A 22,951-nucleotide genomic window follows, 5' to 3' on the forward strand; every position below is an offset into this window, starting at 1 on the left:
TAGGCAGAATTCTTTTGCACAAAATCTATTTGCAAAATGACAGAGTCCTGTTAGTCCTGTAGACTAACAAAGCTATTACAAATGCAGACTTCTGAAGAAAACAAATCTTCAAAATGCATTTTTTTTGTAAGAAAGAGGTGTTACCTCAATCAAAGTGGGAACAAGATATTAACAATACAGCTGACTTCCAATAATTGACGTCATTTATACATATCGACTGAAATATAGAAATAATTCTCGAGAAAGATGTTTGCAGAGATAATTCATGCAGCATGATGTTAAATTGCTCCTCTGAAGATGCGGTAAATTAAACTGAAAAACTAAGCCCTTGTTTGCTATGTAAGTCATCAACTGAACAATCAACCTCACAGAATATTAGAGACTTTGTTTTGCTGGGGAAAACAAAAGTCATGTCACCATGGAAACAATGAGATGGTGAAAGAAACGTACTGCTCTGAACAACTATTACTGAATTATTTTTATATTCTGACCAAGCTGTGCCGAAGACAACAGTGATACTGGCTACCAGGACCTGCTGCTGAGTTTGCAGTCAGTTACCAATTCATCTCAGTGACAGATATGAGGACATGATGTTCTCTAAAAATGCTGGATTTAATAGAAATTAAAAAGTTTGATAGAATAATGAAGAAGAAACTTGCAGATGTAAGAAAATTAGTAAATGATCCTAATGTTTATTTTTGCACAGTGGGGTATGATTTGGGATTCTGCCAGAAAGGCTGGTGAAACCATACTTGATAATAATTTTCAAAAAAAAACTGGAAATATGTGTGCGAAGGCTAGCTGAAATGGGCAGGAGAATTGGAATAATTTGGACATGTTGGTCCTTAGCCTCCTCTTGTGTCAAGATGACGCCACCCTCAGGGTGGAGGAGCAACACCTTATATTCTATTTGGGTAGCCTCCAACCTTATAGCATGAATATTGATTTTTCCTTCTGGTAAACAAATCCCCCTGCCCTTCCTTATTCTCCACTCTGACATTTTGCTTCTTCTCACTTGACTATCACTTCGCCCTGAGTCCCCTCCTCCTTCCCTTTCTCCGATGGTCCACTTTCCTATCAGATTCTTTCATCTCCAGCCCTTGACCATTCTCACACAACTGGCTTCACCTATCACCGTCTAGCGAGCCTCCTTCTCCTCCCCCCAACCTTTTATTCTGGCACCTTCCCCCTTCCTTCTCAGTCCTGAAGAAGGGTCTTGGCCCAAAAAGGTCAACTGTTTATTCATTTTCATGGATGATGCCTGGCCTGCTGAATTCCTTCAGCACTTTGTGTGTGTTCCTTTGGATTTCCAGTATCTGCAGAATTTCTCATGTTCATGAATTGGAGTAATTGGATGGGTTTCCTATTGAGCCAGCAGAAGCATGATTGACTGAATGGCCTCTCTTGTATATGATTCAGTGAACTAATACCACCCTACTAAACCCTTTGTTTTAAAATGCATTTTTGTTCAGTCACTTCTTGCAATTATATGACTGGGGTCCAGGAGAGCTGCAAAAAGACAGTGAGCTGGCTGTATTGCTGAGAGCAAAATATTCAAAGGTTCGGTGCTAGAAAATTCACACTTTGAATTCCTTGCACAATGAATGTAACATGGAAGGGGGGGACATACAGTGTAACTGATGATGGGCTATCAAATCCGGTTGAAAAAATTCCTCATAAGCTTCTACCCCTGTCCTCCATCTTTCCTCCAAGAGCCTTGGCAAACCATGTTTTAATACACATCTCCCATATCCAATAGATCAAAAGCATTCACAGAAAAATGATGCAACATCTTAATATCCTTATAACTTTTTTGCCTGGGGTTCTGTCAGCAGTATGGAACATCAACAATCAATTCCCAGATACTTCAAGGCAATTTAAGAAGTTAAGGAACTCAATCAAAAAGCAGTGTTTCATTAAAAGAGCAGTGGTGGGGAGGGAGGGACTAGTGAAATGATAAGGAGAAATGTGGCTGCTGTTCGTGAGGAAATGGGTAACTATGCAAGTATACCTGAAGTCAGAACAATTTTATTTCTGTCCACCCGCCGTCCAAAGAAGTCTCGTTCAGTCTGAAAAATAAAATGTTTTAAAACATTTGAGTAAATAAGCATATACAAATGTGAATAAGAGGCACAAATTAGTTTGCCAACACCTCTGCTGAAAGCTGATTGCTTTTACTGACAATTATGTCCTTGGCCTCAGCTGCATGATGAGAGTTCCTCTTTACACATCTGATTGCACTTGTTACTTGAAAGCTACACTCCATGGTCCTCCAAGGGTTACAAATGTCAACAGAGAGGGGAAAACAACAGGAGCAGTGTTTCACTGTGGGTATACTGCACAGAAGCTTTGCTGAGATAGCGTAGATTGAGAATCAAGTGAAAGTATACAAGCAAGATGAATACTAGGAATGATGGAGTATAGCTAGGAGCGGGCAGTGACTTGTTTACACTGAAGTCATCATTAGTTGAGGCACAGGAGATTCTGCAGTTGATGGAAAACTGAAACGAAACACACACACACACACACACACACACACACACACACACACACACACACACACACACACACACACACACACACACACACACACACACACACACACACACACACACACACACACACACACACACACACACACACACACACACACACACACACACACACACAAACAATAAGGAGGAAAGTATTACCATCAGTGTATTAATGCTCCTGCATCACTTAAATGCTTGAATAAAGGATTTGCTCTGAGACACTTGCAAAAAGGAAGAAAATCTAAAGCAAGGGTTCCCAACCTGAGATCCACAGACCCCTTGCTTGATGGTATTGGTCCATGGCATTAAAAAGGTTGGGAACCCCTGATCTAAAGTATTCACTGAGATTCTCATGTCACATTACCATGAGTTCAAGAGGAATACTGTAAATGAAAAATCTTGTTTAAAACACATGCACCTTTACAATAACTTACATTTTGTAACTGCTATAATATAAAATGTTCCAAAACAAAAAATTATAAAGTGAAGCCAGATTCTCAATTTTGATGTAAAAATGGTTAACCTGGGAGTCCAGGCACAGGGTCAGAGGATGGTTAAAAAGGGAAAGATTGGAAGCAGCTTCCTTATTAAAGTCATCAAAAACAGAGTATGAAGATGGAAAACAGAGAGCTAACTCTTTTGTGGGATACCACTTAAAATATTAAATAAGTCTTTTAAAAATAATGGTTAGTATTGAAACAATGAGAATGAAATATAGTTTACTATGATGAGACAACAGAGTAACTGGAAAGGGGAGAGGAACTCCAGTAATCTAAGCATCTACTCCTTGCCCTTGACAGGTAGCGCAGCCTCCTGGGTAAAACTCACTGCCAGGGTCCCCTGCACCAACATGCTGATATCCTGCTCAGCAAGTTGCAGCTTGCTTAAATTAGTTGTTTATTTCCAGTCAAGCACATCAGCCGGCTATGAAATATCCCAGAACAGGCTTTAATCACAGGAACTGCAGAGTTGTAGCAGAACATGGGGTAAATATTCTCAACAGAGATGTGGAATTATGAAGCTGATCTTTTGACTTGTTTTCCCAGATGCAATTATCGATAAGATTTATTTTCCCCCCGTGTATCATCAAATATCCCTAGTTAAGACTATCATATGAGCTTTCTTCATCATCTATCTTCAAAAGGATTTAGGTATGTTCATAATATTACTAATAAAATCAAATTATTATGAAATTCAAGTAAAAGTTAAAAGAGAATTTTTTACGTGAAACTATGGGTAAGCTCAGTTACTTATTCACTGGTCTCAGCAGGTCAGGCAGCATCCATGGAAAAAGAATACAGTAGTCATTTCAGGCCGAGGCCCTTCAGTCCTGTCGAAGGGTCTTGGCCTGAAGTGTCGATTGTACCCTTTTCCATAGATGCTGCCTGACCTGCTGAGTCCCTCCAGCATTTTGTGTGTGTTGCTTGGATCTCCAGCATCTGCAGGTTTTTTTTTTTGTTTATTTATTTCCAGGATCCCTTCCAATTTAACTTCAATTAATTTTGTTGAATTAATTTCAAAATAATATAATTAACTGAAGTAAAACAATTCCATTCTAAACGAAACAATGTGGAAGAACAGCGTGGAAGCTAATGATGATCAACCCTACTCTTGCTCCTGGAAAGAGTCAAGTCAATGGATTCAGAGACAGAATTAACAGAATCTGAAAATCCTAGTAGTTAGGTACCTTGTATCCAAGTCTGTATGAAGTCAGGTCTAATAAAATTTGAAAGGTTCTTGGGCTGTTTTGATTTCAATAGACAGAATTTATAAAAAGTGACAATGAAGCTGTAAAACTCACACTGCTTATTAATTCTCTTCAGGGAACAAAACTACTGTCTTTTGCAGGATTGGCTGACTGCAATTGATTCTTAATGTCCTCTCAAGCCTACAACATCAGTGTATTAACCCAGAATAAACAGGGACTGGGACAGGTCGAGGTCTAATCCCTTCTCAAGGCCAACAGGGATGATTAGGACACTGGTGAGACCAACATGCTGCAAAAGATTATAAAAGAACGCTTCTTCCAGCACCAGATTGCAATTATTTTATAAGTAACCCATCATCTTCATGATACAATTTAAACAGTAGAAACTCTGGGAATGCCATTAATTTAAATAGGCAAGTAGCACTGATTTACTGGGACCATGCAATTCACAAAGCAAATAATTCACAAAAAATAAGTGAATAGGTCAAAACACAACTGAGGCCATAGAAGACTGTGCTGTAGTAAGTGGCCGTAGCTGTTCTACACTCATGAACAATGAACACTGCATCTTTAATCACATAGTAAATATTTTGCTCCAAAATACTCCAACTCCATTTGCCAAAAATAAGACAGAGAAACCCCTCTTAAAAGCGATGGACAGAATGGACACATAATTGAGACCACCCCTGCTGTTCAGTAATGCTTTACATTTTCAGAGGTACAAGACCATAAACACACAAGAGCAGAATTAGTCCACTTGGCTCATAGAGTCTGCTCCACTATTCCCATTATGGCTGATTTATTATCCCCCTCAGCTCCAATCTCCTGCCTTCTCCCAGTAACATTTGAAACTCTGACTAACCAAGAACTTAACTTCTGCTTTAAATATATTCAGTGACTTGGCCTCCACAGCTGTCTGTGGCAATGAATTCCACAGATGCACTACCCTCTGGCTGAAGAAATTCCTTATCATCCCTGTTCTAAATAGATGTCCCTCTATTCTGAGGCTGTGCTCTCTGATCCTAGACTCATGGACTATAAGAAAATTCCTCTCCACATCCACACTATCTAGGCCTTTCAATATTTGAAGTGTTTCATTGAGATATCCTCTTATTCTTCTAAACTCCAGTGTGTACAGGCCCAGACCCATCAAACGCTTCTCATACATTAAAATTTTCATTCCTCTTGAACCTTCTCTGGGCTGGCACATCATTTCTTAGATAAGAGGCCAAAAATTGCTCACAACACTCCAAGCACAACTGACAAATACCTTATAAAGCTTCAGCATCACATCCCTGCTCTTATACTCTAGTCCTCACAAAATGAATGTTAACATTGCACTTGCCTTCCTTACCACTGACTCAACTTGTAAATTAATCTTTAGGGAATCCTGCATGAAGACTCCCAAAGTCCCTTTGCACCTGTCTTTCAAATTTTCTCCCCAGTTAGAAAATATTCTCTGCCTTTATTCCTTTCATCAAAGTGCATGACCATACACTTCCCAACACTAAATTCCACCTGCCACTTCTTTACCCATTCTCCTAAGATGTCCTTCTGCACTCTCTGCTTTCAATTTCACCCTTAACCTATGACCTTTAGTTCTAGTCTCATCCAACCTCAGTGGAAAAAGCCTGCTTATATCTACCCTATCTACGTCCATCTGCCTAGGTACCATATCCGATGCGGACGTTGGTGACCATGGTATTCCATACAGATCTATCCCTCGTTCTTTGGATGACTTCAATTTCTTTGATGTGTAGCCACCTGGCTAGGCTTTTGATGTACATAAGCCTAGGTCTTCCTCTAGGTTTGCTCCCCTCGATCTTTCCAGAGAGTATGAGTTTTTCTAGCTCATCTTTCCGCATGATATGTCCTAGGAATCTGAGTTGTCTTTCTCTTATTGTTTCTATGAGTGATCTAACTGCTTGGGCTGTTCTGAGAACTTCTTCATTTGGTGTGTGTGTGGTCCATGATATTTTTAACATTCTCCTTTACAATTCAGCTGCTTCTAGTCTCTTTTCCATTGCTGGGGAAATGGTCCAGCATTCACTTCCATAAGTCAAGACAGAATAAATGTAGCACTGCAGTATTCTGTTTTTAGTGTACATGCATGTCTTTCTGTCCGCTAATATTACCATTTCTGGAAATGGTCATCTCCAGAAAGACAAACATTCCATAATCTGTGATCAAGATTGGAAATACAAACATCAAACAAGTCAACAAATTCAGATATCTTGGCAGCCAAATAACAAGCGATGCAGGTGCGACACAGATATCAAATACAGAATAGCAATGGCGAAAGAAGCTTTCCAGAAAACGAAGACCATATCAACAGACAGAAAGACGAACATGTACACTAAAAACAGAATACTGCAGTGCTACATTTATTCTATCCTGACCCTATCTAAAACCCTCAATTTTGTATTCTTCAATCAAATCTCCCCTGATTCTCCTATACTACCATTCAACCTTTCCCTATAACTCAGGTCCTCAAGATCTGGAAATATCCTTGCAAATTTTCTCTGTACTCTTTCAATCTCAACCAGAGCTTATAACATACAGCATTGTACAGACCCTTTGGCTCACGATGTTGTGTCAACCTTTTAATATCCTCCAAGAGCAATTTACCTCTTTCCTCACACATAGCCATCCCATTTTTCTATCATCCACATGCTAATCTAAGAGTTTCTTATATGTCCCTGATGTATCTGCCTCTACCACCAACCTGAGCAGGGAATTCCATGCACCCATTGCTCTGTGTAAAAACCTTACCTCTGACACTCTTCTTCAATCTCCATCATATGCACCCTCATATTAACCCCTTTTCCATTCTAGGAAAAAGTCTCTGGCTGTCCACTCGATCTATGCCTCTTAGCATCTTGCACACCTCTATCAATTTACCACTCATCCTCCTTTGCCCTAAAGTGAAAAGCCCTAGCTTGCTCAATGTCTCCTCATAAGATGTGCTCTCTAATCCAGGCAGTACTCTGGTAAATCTCCACTGGACCCTTTCTAAGGGTTTCACATCCTTCCTATAATGAAGCAATGTCTTATTGATATCTTCCTTTTAGGTGGGTGACCAGAATACTCCAAATTAAGCCTCACCAATATCTTATACAACTTCAACATAACATCCCAACTTCACAACTTGGATTTATGAAAACCAATGTGCCAAAAGCTCTCTTTATGACCACATTGACCTGTGAAATCACCTTCAAGGAATTATGGAACTGTATTCTCAGATCCATCTAACACACTCCTTATTGCCTTATCATGCATTCTGTAAGTCCTACCTTGGTTGGTCCTCCCAAAGACAACATCTCACTCTTGTCTGTTTTCCATCAAGGAACATCAAGTTCCTTGGGGTGCAGATCTCGGGCAATCTCACCTGGTCCAGGAACACAACTGGGATTATGAAACGAGCCCAGCAGAGATAGCACTTTTTGAGGAAGCTTAAACAGGCATCACTCCCCACTAACATCTTAACTACATTCAACTGAGGAGTGGTTGAGAGTGTGCTGACCTTTTGCATCACGACTTGGTACTCCAGCTGCAGTGCTGCTGACAAAAAAGCCTTGCAGAGGGTGGTTAGGGGAGCAGAGAAGGTTATTGGGGTCTCCCTACCTTCTGTCCAAGACCTCTTTCAGAGTCGATGCCTCCAGAAGACACGCTACATCATTAAAGACCCCTCACACCCTCTCCATGAACTGTTTGTTCTTCTGCCATCAGGTAAACGTTACAGGAGCATCAAAACTAAAACCACAAGGCTACTAAACAGCTTCCTCCCACAGGCAGTCAGACTGCTAAATAGCTGCTCTACCTGACTCTGCTTTGGACACTTTTAACTTGCACTGGACACTTATAACTTGTTTTTAACTGACATGTGGCTGTTGTGTTTTACTATTTATTGTTATGTTTATTATTTAGTGTTGCATTTGTTATGTTATGATTGCACTGCTCCTGGGAAACACTGTCTCATTCTGCCCTGCAGAGCTGATGTACGGTTAGAATGACAATAAAGTTTTTGAATCTTGAAATTCCATATGCCATTTTTCAGCCCATTTTTCCAGCTGGTCCAAATCCCACTGCAAGATTTGAAAACCATCCACTATGCTCCCAATCTTGGTGTCATCCGCAAGTTTGCTAATCCAATTTACCACATTATCATCAAGACTGTTGATATGAATGACATACAATAACAGACCCATCACTGACCCGAGGCACACCACCAGTCACAGGCCTCCAGTCAGACAGCCAACTATCTACTATCACGTGGCCTCTCCCGTGAAGCCAACGCTGAAATCAGTTTACTGCTTCATCCTGAATAACAAGCAACTGAACCTTTATGACCAGCTTCCAAGGCAGGACTGTGCCATGGTACTGCTATACAGAGGCCAGATTGGGTAGGAAGCTATGTTCTTCTGTAACACGCTGAAGGATTCACTGCTAAGGCTAATGTAATGGATTCTATGTAATGTTCCACTGTTTTTCTGTAGCAGCGATGTTTGGGTTATGGCTAGAGATAACGGGACTTTGGAATTCAGTGGCTGTCCAATGGGAGAAATGTTGTGTTTTCGTGTGTCTGAGAGCTGGGTTTTTCATGGTCTTTTGTTGAGGAGAGATGAAGAGGGAAGATGCGTGTGGAGAGAGCTGGTAGACCACCGGACGGAGTGGACTGGGATCTGAGGGTCCGAAGGTCGGTGACGTTCGGAGGAGATTGATGGTGGAAGAATGACTATTGAGTGAGCTCCAATGTAATTTTGACTTTGACTTGGGCCCTTTTTTTGTTTTGTTAATTTTGATTACTAACCCTATATTCAGATTAAGATTCGTAAAGTCTATCATTTAATTGCATATGGTGTACTGTCTGATATTTTGCGTTGTTGGTGCATAACTGGGGATACATTACACAGCATCCACACAAGCGTGATTACCTAGCTTGGCTGATTCCCCTAGACGCACGCGAGCTGGGCGAGCCTGAGGGTTACACTTCCTTAAAGATGATTAAATAAAATCTTAATCCACTTTTTTCATGGATTGCTGATACCATCTCATTTACTCCAGTTTCATCTCGTTGAATTTAAATTGCGTAGCCATCATGGTGACTTTCGATTTAATCACTAGAATAAGCTTTGGATTAATAGTTCAGTAACATATGCATTATGCTTGTATGACCCCAATAACTGCTGAAACGAAGAAATACAGACAGAGGAGTCAAGCAATCAGGATTTCCGTTCATGACTGAAAAGTTCACGGCTATAAAATTAAACCATCATGAGGCTCAGGTGCAATGGCTCTCCGTCAAACAGCTGGCACTCCAACATCTGTCGATGGCGAATAAGAATAAGCACATAAGTGATGTATAAGAGCTCGAGTCTGAATTGAATCTTATGGAGAGAAGGGAGAATTTCACCCTTCAGGGGTCTGAGAAACATCAAGAAAACTAGATCTTTTGCATAAAATCTGTCATGTTCTTAACAGGGAAGGTAGAACAAATATGGATGAGGGGGAAGGCGGGTGGTAGGGTCTAAATTGGGAGGGTGACGAGAGAGTTTAGGACATATGAGGGACGGGTGATGGTATGGGTGGCAAAGTATGTCTTAAGGAGAACGGGAGAAGGGGAGTGGGGAATTAGAGATCATAACGGGACAGATGAAAGAATGAGGGCTAGGCAAAGGAAGTGATAGAGGAAATGAGGTTATGAAGTGAAAAGTTTATGATTGAGGGGGAAACAGTAGGAGGGATAAGTTAAGGAGAGAAAGGGGAGATGGGAGGATTATGAAGGGGTAAAGGAAGAGAAAGAGTGAATGAGTTGGATGAAGAATACATTCTCCCCGTGACTGCATAGGTTTCCTCTGAGTGCTCTGGTTTCCTCCCATGTGCCACAGATATCTGAGTTAGGGATAGGAAGTTGTGGGCATGCTATGTTGGCACCAGAAGTGTGGCGATACTTTTGGATTGCTTAGCACAATCCTGACATCGCTGTCGATCAACTAGAGTTCAAGAAAACCAGCTACGATCTGCACAAAGCTATCAAGGCCGAGAAACAACAATATAGAGAGAAGATTGAGTCAAGATTCACAACGAATAGCACACATGACTTGTGGCAAAGGCTGCATACCATCGCAGACTTCAAAGCCAAACTTTGTGGTGCCGCAAACATTGCAGCCTCTCTTCCAGATGAGCTCAATCACTTTTATGCTCAGTTCGATGTCGCTAACAGAGCCTCCAAGGAAAACCATCGCTACAACCTGCAACCTGGTCATCTCTGAGGCTGAGGTACGCAGATGTTTCCAATGAGTGGACAGTCGCAAGGCTGTGGGACCGGACAGCATCCCAGGGTGAGTACTCAGGATGTGCACAGCACAACTGGCAGGTATGTTTACTGATATTTTTAATCTCTCCCTCTCCCAGTGTAGAGTGCCTTCCTACTTCAAATTATCCACCTTTGTCTCTGAACCAAAGAAGACCAAGGTTACATGCCTGAATGACTGGCGTCCTGTTGCACTCACCTCAATAATAAGCAAATGTTTTGAGAGGCTGATCAAGGCTTGCTAGCACCCAAATTGGACCTCCTACAATTTACCCACCAACGCAACCGATTTACAGATGACGCAATAGTCACTGCTCTCCATACGGTCCTTACACATCTGGAGAAGAAGGATGCTTATGTGGGAATGCTGTTCTCGAACTACAGTTCAGCATTCAACATCACAGTTCCAACCAGGCTTGACAAGAAGCTCAGAGACCTCAGCCTTGACCCTGCCTTGTGCAGCTGCATCCTGGACTTCCTGTCAGATCGCCAGCAGGCTGTAAGATGAGCTCCCTCACCTCCAACCCTGACTCTCAATACAGAAGCCCCTCAGGGCTGTGTACTGAGTCCCCTCCTTTACTCCCTGTATACCCATGACTGTATCGCCACCCACAGCTCCAATCTGCTAATTAAATTTGCTGACGACACTACATTGATTGGCCTAATCGCAAACATTAACGAGGTGGCCTACATAGAAGAAATCATCTCCTTGACACAGTGGTGTCAAGAAAACAACCTCTCCCTCAATGTCGCAAAAACAAAGGAGTTGGTTGTGGATTACAGGAGGAATGGAGATGGGCTAAACCCTATTGACATCAATGGATCTGGGGATGAGAGGGTAAACAGCTTCATGTTCCTTGAGGACCTCGTGGTCTGTACACACCAGCTGTGTGGTGATAAAGGCACAACAGCACCTCTTTTACCTCAAATGGCTGAGGAAGTTTGGTATGGGCCCCCAAATCCTAAGAACTTTCTGCATTACTACTGCCTGGTATGGGAACTGTACCTCCCTTAATTGCAGGACTCTGCAGAGAGTGGTAGAGACAGCCCAGCGCATCTATAGTTGTGAACTTCACATGATTCAGGACATTTACAAGGACGGGTGTGTAAAAAGGATCATTGGGGACCCAAGCCATCCTAACCACAATCTATTCTAGCTGCTACCATCTGGGGAGTGGTACCACAGCATAAAAGCCAGGACCAGCAGGCTCCAGGACAGCTTCTTCCACCAGGCCATCAGACTGATGAACTCACGCTGATTTGAGTGTATTTCTATGGTACATTTACTGATCTATTTATTATAAATTATTATAAATTACTATGATTGCACACTGAACATTTAGATGGAGACGTAATGTAAAGATTTTTACTCATGTGAAGGATGTAAGAAATAAAGTCAATTCAATTCAATTGCTGATTTGATTTGACACAAACAAAACAGTTTGATGTATATTTGACAAATCAAGCTAATCGTTATCTTTAAAGATCCCAAGGGAATCTAGAATTAGGAGTTATTGATTGAAAACAAGGGGTCATCCATTTAAAGTTGAGGTGAGACAAACTTCTTCTCTCAAATAGTTGGAAATCTCTTCCTCATAGGAGGAGGAGGCAGTTTTCCAACATTATTAAAGCAAAAGTAGATGTATATATGATAGGCAAGGGGATGAAAGATTACCACGGGTAAATGGGAATGAGTCATTACAGTCAGATTAGCAACGATCTTATTAAATGGTAACGCAGCTATGAGGAGCCAAGGGGCTGATACTTACCCCCAATTTATATACACGAGAAATTCTGCAGATGCTGGAAATCCAAAGCTACACACACACGGACACACAAAATGCTGAAGGAACTCAGCAGGTCACGCAGCATCCATGAAAATGAACAGTCGATGTTTTGGGCCAAGGCCCTTCTTCAGGACTGGAAAGGAAGGGGAAAGATGCCAGAATAAAAAGATGGGAGGAGGGGAATAAGCTGGAAGGCGATAGGTGAAACTAGGTGGGGAGGAAAGATAAAGGGCTGGAGAGGAAGGAATCTAATTGGAGAGGAGAGTGGACCATAGCAGAAAAGGGGGCAGGAGGGTCACCAGGGCAGGTGAGATGAGGTAAGAGACAAGAGTGGTGAATAGAAAAAGAGGGGAGGGGAATTGATTTTTTTAATATATAAATACACCAGAAGGAGAGATCAATATTTATGCCATCAGGTCAGAGACTCCCCAGATGGTGCTGTTCATTCACCTTCAGGGTGGCCTCATAGTGGCACAAGAGGAGACCACAGACAAACATGTCAGAACAGGAAAGGGAAAGGGAAGCTACATAAACTTGAGGGAGAAATGATTATAAGGTCATACTGAGAGAGCATTAAAACTGAATAAATAGCTGAGGTGGATTTCTTCTTGTTTATTGATTTTGAAGATATAGATGTCGCTGGCAAGGTCAGCATTCATTGTCTCTCATTATTATCACCCTTGAGATGAGAATAAGCCACATTGTCAAATCACTGCATCCTTCTGGTGAAGGTACTACTATCTGTTGGTGGGGAAGGACTTCCAGGACTAAGCTGGTCAGGTTGATGTGACTATTGGGAGGGGAGCATACAGATGGTGGTATTATGAGTACCTTTGGATGGGTGAAAGGCTTCACATTTTTAGGAGGTGAATCCATTGCCAAAGACTCTGCCTCTCGCCAGACTATCTATGTGGGTGATCCTGTTGAATTTCTGGTCAGTGTTTTCCAGGAAAAGGAAGCACATGATAAGAACATTCTTTCAACTTAGATTTAAGTAACACCTTAAAGGCAGCAAAACATTCTGGGATGATCTTCAGCAACATGACAGAACACAATTTGACCTTATGCTACATTGATGATATTAAGGCAGTTAATAAAACCAAGAGAATTCCAGATGTTTAGACCTAGACAGTTGAAATCATAGCAACTAATAGTCTACGAATGAACATTAGTAAAATGCAAGCAATTAGAATTGGAAGAGTGAGACATCTGTATTGTAAAGTTAGAGGAGGTAAGATTTAACATTTCAGTTACATTTTCCATTTCAGAATTATTATTGACAAACTTTACCTCTTCTTTCACAGTTACAGACTTGAGAACATTTTCTAGTCTTTGTTCATGGTTTTTCACACAAGGCTTCAAACTTTTCTTGTTTTCTGTTGGCTTATTGTTGACTTCTGTAGTTTCCTGAAAACAGGAAAATCAAACAATAATGCCTCAGGATCAAGTAACATTTTCAAAATCCAATCCCCACAAAGGCTTCCCCAGTTCATTTCGTTTATGTAGCAATACAATGCAGAGTAGGCCGTTCTGGCCCCTTGAGTCACGTCGCCCCAGCAACCTATAACAAAACCATTAACCCTAACCTAATCACAGGACAATTACCAATTAACCTACCCGCACATCTTTGGACTGGGGGGTGGGGGAACCGGAGGATCCGGAGAAAATCCATGCATTCTACGGGGAGGATGTAGAGAGGCTGCTTACAGAACAGTGCCAGAATTGAACTCCGAACTCTGGAACACACGAAACTGTAACAGCATTGTGCTAACCCCTTCGCTACCATGGCCCCAGTGTTCGAGAGTGATCAAAAATTAACAGGACTGAGGAAAATGACGAATGGCAGTAGACATACCAATATGGTTGGAAATTGGGAGAAATTTGACAGAATCTGCTAAAGCAACAAGAAAAGCTGGGCACTGAACTGAAGGAGATAAGACTGGTAATAAAAGGCTCAGTGAAACCAAAAGATTGTATATCTAGAGGGAACTGGAGGGCTTCAGGTAGAGGTTCTACCTAATATCTCATGACTTAAATAGCACTTGTAAATCGGCTGAATGCAAAAGGAATAGCTGTAGACTGCTTGGCAGGGTTGGAAGAAGTTATTGATTGAGAGACAAGGCTTTCAAGAATGAAGATTTTAAATCTACGGCAGCTGGCTATGGGCTAGTTTGGATAAACTGGAGTTTGAACAGAGTAGAGGGTGGAAGGTTGTTGTAAAGCCTCCCAAATTACTGATTACGAAGGTGTAACGGAAAGGATGCTAGGTCAGAAATCAACAAGATGTCACACTGAACAGTCAGGCTTAACCCAAGACAACGAGAGAAGGGGAAGGAGTCAATGATGATGGAACAGAGTTTGTCATGGCAACATGAATATTTAAAGTTCTGATCTTGTCAATGTTTAGTTGAAATTATGTAAGCACTTAAATTAGCCTGAGATGTGTGTGCATACTTTATTCATGTTGCAATGATGGCTAATTAATGTGATTTGTTTTTCCTATGTCACACAAACAAGAATTCTCCTGGGACATATTTCACTGTTGAACACTAAATCCACACTTTGTGGCTTCAGGTACAATTCTCTAAAGGCCTTATTAATCTGGCATGGTGTATCTTGAGAGAATTAGGTGCTGAATGGAAGGTTGACCCTTAAGCTGCCAAGTTATTGAAAGCTCTACAGCATCAGCACAACAGATGAAAGCTTAATTTTTAAATATTTTCAATTGCTCTCTGCTGCATTCAGAGGTTCCCATCTGCTTCAAATGGATATTATTTATACCAGTGCTCCAGAAGATCAGGGTCTGCTGCCTCAACAATCATCACTTAGTAGCACTCAGATCTACTATGATGAAGCACTATGAGAGATTGGTCATGGCTAGAATTAACTCCTGGCTGAGCAAAGTCCTGGACCTGCTGCAATTTGCCTACTGCCACAATAGGCCTACAGCAGATAGAAACATAGAAAATAGGTGCAGGAGTAGGCCATTAGGCCCTTTGAGCCTGCACCACTATTCAGTATGATCATGGCTGATCATCCAACTCAGAACCCTGTACCTGCTTTCTCTCCATACCCCCTGATCCCTTTAGCCACAAGGGCCATATCTAACTCCCTCTTAAATATAGCCAATGAACCGGCCTCAACTGTTTCCTGTGGCAGAGAATTCCACAGATTCACCACTCTCTGTGTGAAGAAGTTTTTCCTCATCTCTGTCCTAAAAGGCTTCCTCTTTATCCTTAAACTGTGACCCCTCGTTCTGGACTTGCCCAACATCGGAAACAATCTTCCTGCATCTAGCCTGTCCAATCCCTTTAGAATTTTATATGTTTCAATAAGATCCCCCTCAATCTTCTAAATTCCAGTGAGTATAGATAGATAGATAGATAGATACTTTATTCATCCCCATGGGGAAATTCAACCTTTTTTCCAATGTCCCATACACTTGTTGTAGCAAAACTAATTACATACAATACTTAACTCAGTAAAAATATGATATGCATCTAAATCACTCTCTCAAAAAGCATTAATAATAGCTTTTAAAAAGTTCTTAAGTCCTGGCGGTTGAATTGTAAAGCCTAATGGCATTGGGGAGTATTGACCTCTTCATCCTGTCTGAGGAGCATTGCATCGATAGTAACCTGTCGCTGAAACTGCTTCTCTGTCTCTGGATGGTGCTATGTAGAGGATGTTCAGGGTTTTCCATAATTGACCGTAGCCTACTCAGCGCCCTTCGCTCAGCTACCGATGTTAAACTCTCCAGTACTTTGCCCACGACAGAGCCCGCCTTCCTTACCAGCTTATTAAGACGTGAGGCGTCCCTCTTCTTAATGCTTCCTCCCCAACACGCCACCACAAAGAAGAGGGCGCTCTCCACAACTGACCTATAGAACATCTTCAGCATCTCACTACAGACATTGAATGACGCCAACCTTCTTAGGAAGTACAGTCGACTCTGTGCCTTCCTGCACAAGGCATCTGTGTTGGCAGTCCAGTCTAGCTTCTCGTCTAACTGTACTCCCAGATACTTGTAGGTCTTAACCTGCTCCACACATTCTCCATTAATGATCACTGGCTCCATATGCCTAGTCGATCCAGTCTTTCTTCATATGAAAGTCCTGCCATCCCAGGAATCAATCTGGTGAACCTTATCTGTACTCCCTCTATGGCAAGACTGTCTTTCCTCAGATTAGGGGACCAAAACTGCACATAACATTCTAGGTGTGGTCTCACCAAGGCCTTGTACAACTGCAGTAGAACCTCCCTGCTCCTGTACTCAAATCCTTTTGCTATGAATGCCAACATACCATTTGCCTTTTTCACCGCCTGCTGTACCTGCATGCCCACCTTCAATGACTGGTGTACAATGACACCCAGGTCTTGTTGCATCTCGCCTTTTCCTAATCGGCCACCATTCAGACAATAATCTGTTTTCCTGTTCTTGCAACCAAAGTGGATAATCTCACATTTATCCACATTAAATTGCATCTGCCATGAATTTGCCCACTCACCTAACCTATCCAAGTCACCCTGCATCCTCCTCACAGCTACATCTACAGATACATTTTCACTGGGTCTCCACTGGCCTTTGAACCACCAGAACAGCAATTCCTAGCTCAGGTAGCTGTATATTGATTACAGCTCAGCATTCAACACCACCATTCACTCAGTACTAACTCACAAGCTTCAAAATCTGGGCCTCTGTGCCTCCCTCTGCATGGATTGGAAATAACATCACCTCCTCGCTGACAATCCACAAAGGCGCACCTCAAGGATGTGCGCTCAGCCTGCAGCTTTACTCTCTCTACTCTCACAACTGTGTAGCTAGGCACAAACGGCATCTATAAATTCACTGATCAAACAACAGAACATCAGATGGTGTCAATGGCAGACAAGAGTGAGTGTATCAAGCATGCATTTGTAGATTTCAGCACTCCAGTTGTCTCTGCCAGTGTTAGGCAGATGGCTTTTAATTTGGTCCACTAGGGTAATTTTTGCGGTTAATGTCAAATCTTTTTGTGGCATCTTGGCACGGGTTTGAAAATTTTTCAAGTCAAAATAAATAAAGAAATTTATCACGGCTTTTTGAATTGACATCTGTTAGCCCAAACGTATAACATGATACAAGCACACGCAACTGCCACTATTTAAAAACTGTTCACTCCAATCATGGCGCAGTGTCTAACGGCTACACAAGTACATGCAACTGATACTGGTTAGAATCTGTTTGGCAACAGTCTCCTGTCCCAATTAAATGGCATAGTGTCCCAAATAAGGAATCCTGACTATTTTCTTGGTTAGTTTTTGTTCTTTAAGAGTTGTCCCAAATAAGCAGCTGTCCCAATTAATTGCAATTTACTGTAACTTATAGTCATTTTTATGTATTGCACTGTTCTGCTGCCACTGAACAATTTAATGATATATGTCAGTGATAGCAAACCTGATTTTGATTAATTGCACCGGTTAAAAAAAAAACTCAAGTCATACATACTACAAGTTTATTTTCGTATTAAATAAATTTCCTTTCTGTTGCTGAACCGAACCCTCACCTAATTCCTGGTTTATCTCCTTTTTGTTCTGATTCTCTTAAATTAACAACCACATTATTTCTTTGATCAGTTAGGCAGAACAACGAAGGTCACAAAATCTTCCACAGCTGTTTCTCATCCACCTACATAACTCGACAGAATGCTCTTTGGAAAAAGGTGATGTGGTATCAGTAGATTATGATGCTAAAAATAAATGAAAATAGCTAGTCATTTTCTCTTTTGCATCTACTTGGGGCATTATTAGAAGTTCAGTTCAACAAGCTGTCAGTTCAGCCCCTTTAACACATCTATCAACACAGAATGCCTCAGCAGCTGGCTCTCTTCAAGCTGGCCTGATATTTCAGTTCACTTTTGGTATCAACTGGTTGGTTTGCCATTCCTCAAGTTTACAAAAAAAAAAGCTGCATGGCAGTTATACCATTAAGATGAAATTAAAGACATTTGGATCACCGTTAGATCTGCCGACTTAGCCAACTTATTGTAGCCATGCAACAAACTGGAGGATCAGTTGGTAAGGCAGCACTCGTGGAGGAAAATAGGAAAAACACCATTTTGGGGTTGTGATCCTTCATCTGGACCAAAAAATAGAGGGGAGAATATCCGTATGAAAAGGCAAAGGGGTGGAGCAAAAACCAGCAAGCAATTGTAGAATCCAGGATGAGGAGGAGAGAGTGGGAAATGGAACAGAAGCTGGGAAGTGATAGGTGGAGGTCTTGGAGGTCTGATGACAATGAAGTCTGACAGGAGAGGAATGTGGAGCATGGAATCAAGGCAGGGAGGTAGGAGGGCTTATGGGAACAGTAGGGGCGAGGAACTACTGATAGGAGTGTGAAGGTGATGGGCAGATAGAGTGATTGTACTGATTACTGTATTGTCCCTCAGAGTATACTGTTTCTCCACTAGCATTTAATGCTCCATTCTGTGAGAAAGCTAAACTTGAAATGTCAAATTGTGAATAGATCATCCACGTCAGGAAAAATGGAAGGAAGCACAGTGAAACAGCCACTCAGGAGATGACAAGTTCTCCTTATTGTATCAAAGCAATACTGATCCTTTACTCTAGGCTAGTGGCAACCTTGTGGATCCTAGCAGTGGGTGGAGGTGAGTGACATCTGGGCAGGCTCACTGCATGAGCAACAAACCTCATGCTGGAAAAACTCAGCAGGTCAGGCAGCATCTATGGAGGGAAATGGACTATCAACATTTTGGATGGAAATCCTTCATCTGGGAGCAAATCCATTGCTCCCCCCCCATTAATGGACTGTTTGTGGAACTATCAGAATCCACATCTCAGCAGAGGGATACGGGGAATGAATGACAACTTATCTGCTTGAGTAAAGCAGCCAGCTTGTGCCATTGCACAGTTCTCATCAAAAGGGACAGTGCAGAAACAGGTTCCACCAACCGTGAGGCTCATTATATACCCCTCTACACTATTCCTGTCTAAACAATTGTCCAGATGACTTTCAAACATTGTAATTGTTGCTGCCTCCTCAACTAGCTTGTTCCTGTCACACCCTCAGTCTAAGACACTTAACTCTTCAGAATCCCCTCCTCACCTTAAATGTGCCCTCTCGTTCTAGACTCCTCTGCCATGGGAAAAAGATCCTCACTATCTAGCCTATCTATACCCCTCATAATTCTAAAAACCTCCATAAGGCCAGCCCTTAGCCTCTACAAGTACAGAAAGAATAAACCCTACCCATCCATTTTCTCCTTATAAATACAGGCCTCCATCCCAGGCAACATCCTGGTATATCTCTGAGAACAATCAGACTGGATTCCCACCTGTACAGCTCTCGTGAAACATTTAATTTAATCAAAACTTCACTCAACAGATTTCTCTCAGAGTTGGTGGAAGGCAGGTTAACCAGCCATCTGGTGACATCAATTAGCCAGGATAAAGCCATATCTTGTCTAGACCTTCTCTATCAAATCACTTCATAATTTTAGACCGAAGTATTTCAACTATTACACCAGACTGTAAAAATAGGGTTTAATAGCTAATAGATCTAGGAGAACCTTCTTTTATTCAGTGTTAAGATCTTGGAGCTCACCACTTCAGAGTGATTTAGTTGAATATAGAGACACATTTATAAAGAACCGCATGAGGAAGGAGAAGAAAGATGAAGGGCTTGAAAAATGGTGATTAAACAGGCTGGGAGGGGATTTGCCAGGATCAAACCATCAATATAGTGCAGCTGACAGAATGGTCTGGTGCTCCATTGTAAATTTTACATACTATGATAAGGAGGTCCTGCATTATGGGATGTCCTCCCACATGTCCAGAATTCATACACTGTGTACTCCTCAGGCAAGCTTTCAGTGCTCACCAGTGGCTGTTACAAAAAAAAGGTCACACTTACATTATGTCGGTCTCTCAAAGCTGTGTTCAAACAACATTGTCTTGTTCTTCCATACACAGATCTCAGCACAGTGAGAGAAGGGAGAGGAGATGTGATGGGGTGTGAAGGGTGGGTGGTGGCTGGATGAGAACAAGTAGTGGAAAAAGAATTTGTAGGCTACACAGGCCATATCACCTGCCTTAGACAGCTGTCAGTTCACTGAGTGGTTCCAACATACAAAAAGATTGAACTATTTAAAAAATTGAAACTTATTGATGACAGTAGAATCAATTGAGGAGTGTTTACCTTTTTGTCCATGTTTCGTTTATTTAGCAAAGCTTCCACACGCCTCATCTTTTCCAGCTCAATCTCCCGAGCAATCAGCTGTTTAGCCTGGTAGGTCATCGGTCTCCGGGCAGGAAGATCAGGAAATCGGCACACATCTTCTACATTACTGTGAAACAAAGTTAGATCAGGTTGACAGCACAACCAACAAAAAGCAGTGTACCACAATCGCTAGTTATAAAATCCATAATTTTATTGAGGCACAAATGTTTTCTCTATCATTGTTTAACTTGCACAACCCAGATTTTAATTCACCACCATTTACAGCTATTCCGTCAGCTACCCCAGCCTGGATCACTGGAGTTCTTAACCTCTTGTAGTCTATGCTGCTGCCAAAATGTTGTAATAAAGTTTTTCACTATCTGTGCTAATTTATGTCATGGTTTTCAAATTTATGCCTGATAGTGCTTTGTTTTAGTTGATGGGCAGTGAGGTGTTACAGACAGACAGACATACTTTTTTGATCCCAAGGGAAATTGGGTTTCGTTACAGTTGCACCAACCAAGAATAGAGTAGAAATATAGCAAAATAAAACCAAAAATAATTAAATGATAATAAGTAAATTATGCCAAGTGGAAATAAGTCCAGGACCAGCTTATTGGCTCAGAGTGTCTGACACTCTGAGGGAGGAGTTGTAAAGTTTGATGGCCACAGGCAGGAATGACTTCCTATGACACTCAGTGTTGCATCTCGGTGGAATGAATCTCTGGCTGAATGTACTCCTATGCCTAGCCGGTACATTATAGAGTGGATGGGAGACATTGTCCAAGATGGCATACAACTTGGACAGCATCCTCTTTTCCGACACCACCGTCAGAGAGTCCAGTTCCACTTCCACAACATCACTGGCCTTGCGAATGAGTTTGTTGATTCTGTTGGTGTCTGCTACCCTCAGCCTGCTGCCTACAGTTATACAACATGAAAAACATGAGAATAGATTCAATATTTTAAAGTTTATTTTCAGGAACTGGAGGTTGTGGCAAGGTCAACATTTCTTGCCTGTCAAGATGGCGACCTGCCTACTTAAATGGTTGCACAGTGCTTCTGAAGGTACTCCCACTATACTGCAGGGAAGGCTGCTCCAGGATTCTGACCTAGATTTGAATGGCATGCACCTGGTAGGGTAACTTGCAGATGCTAGTGCTTCTATGCACTTGCTGCCATTGACCTTTCTGGATGTAGACTGCATGGCTTGGGAGGTGTGGTTAGATTAGACTGGAGGGAAATTCCAGTATTTTGTAGATGGTACATACAGCAGCCACGGTGCATGCACCACTAGTGGAGGCAAGACCATAAGACCGTAAGACAGAGTAGAATTAGGCCATTTGGCCCATCGACTCTCCCTGTACCTCTTCATGCCCAGGCCAATCAAGAATCTAACAATCTATACATAAATACTTGGTCTCCACAGCTGCCTGTGGCAATGAATTCCAAAGATTCACCAGTCTCTGGCAAAAGAATGCTTCCTCCTCTCTGTTCTAAAAGGACGCACCTCTATCCTGAGGCTGTGTCTTCTGGTCTTTGACCCTCCCACCATAGGAAACATTCTCTTCACATCCGCTTTATCAAGGCCTTTCACCACCCTTCATTCTTCTCAGTTCTAGTCAACACAGGACCAGAGCCATCAAATGCTCTTCATGTGACAAGCCATTAAATCCTGGAATCATTTTTGTGAACCTCCTTTGAACTCTCTCCAGTATCAGCACGTCTTTTCTAAGATAAGGGGCCCAAAAACTTACAATACTTCAAGTGAGGCCTCACCAGTGCTTTAAAAAGCCTCAACATTACACCCTTGCTTTTATATTCTAGCCCTCTTGAAATGAATGCTAACATTGCATTTGCCTTCCTCACCACAGACTTGACCTGCAAATTAACCTTTAGGGATTCCCGCACAAGGACTCCCAAGTCACTTTGCACCTCAGATTTTTGTATTTTCTCTCTATTTAGAAAATAGTCAGCCCTTTTATTTCTTCTATCAAAGTGCATAACCATACACTTTCCGACACTGTACTCCCTCTGCCATTTCTTTGCCCATTCTCCTGTGTCCAAGTCCTTCTGATACTTCTCTACTTCTCAAATCTACCTGCACCTCCACCTTTCTTCATATTGTCTGCATACTTTGTAGCAAAGCCATCAATTCCGTTATCCCAATCATTGTCAAAGGCCTTCTGAAAATCAAAGTACACCACATCAACCGATACTCCTTTGTAGTAACCTGCTTGTTACTACTTCAAAGAAGTCCAATAGATTTGTCAGGCAAGATTTCCTGTCGAGGAAACCATGATGTTTCAAGTACCCTGAGACTTCATCCTTAACAATTGACTCCAACATCTTCCCAACGACTGAGGTCGGACTAACTGGCCTATAATTTCC

The 22,951-nt window shown here is 41.8% G+C and overlaps 1 protein-coding gene across 1 annotated transcript in view; it reads right to left on the minus strand.

The window, feature by feature from the left end:
* The window catches only part of chtf18 (CTF18, chromosome transmission fidelity factor 18 homolog (S. cerevisiae)), a 99,957-nt gene that overhangs the window by 1,705 nt on the left and 75,301 nt on the right, over positions 1-22,951 (minus strand). Inside the window, exons 19-21 of the mRNA XM_073060713.1 lie at positions 20,540-20,687; positions 13,633-13,749; positions 2,012-2,069 (exon numbers count right to left, since the gene is read on the minus strand). Coding sequence (XP_072916814.1) covers positions 2,012-2,069; positions 13,633-13,749; positions 20,540-20,687 — 323 coding nt within the window. The remainder of the gene's footprint in view (positions 1-2,011; positions 2,070-13,632; positions 13,750-20,539; positions 20,688-22,951) is intronic.

Source organism: Hemitrygon akajei, chromosome 11 (assembly GCF_048418815.1).
Source record: "Hemitrygon akajei chromosome 11, sHemAka1.3, whole genome shotgun sequence".
In the NCBI taxonomy this organism is placed as follows: Eukaryota; Metazoa; Chordata; class Chondrichthyes; order Myliobatiformes; family Dasyatidae; genus Hemitrygon; species Hemitrygon akajei.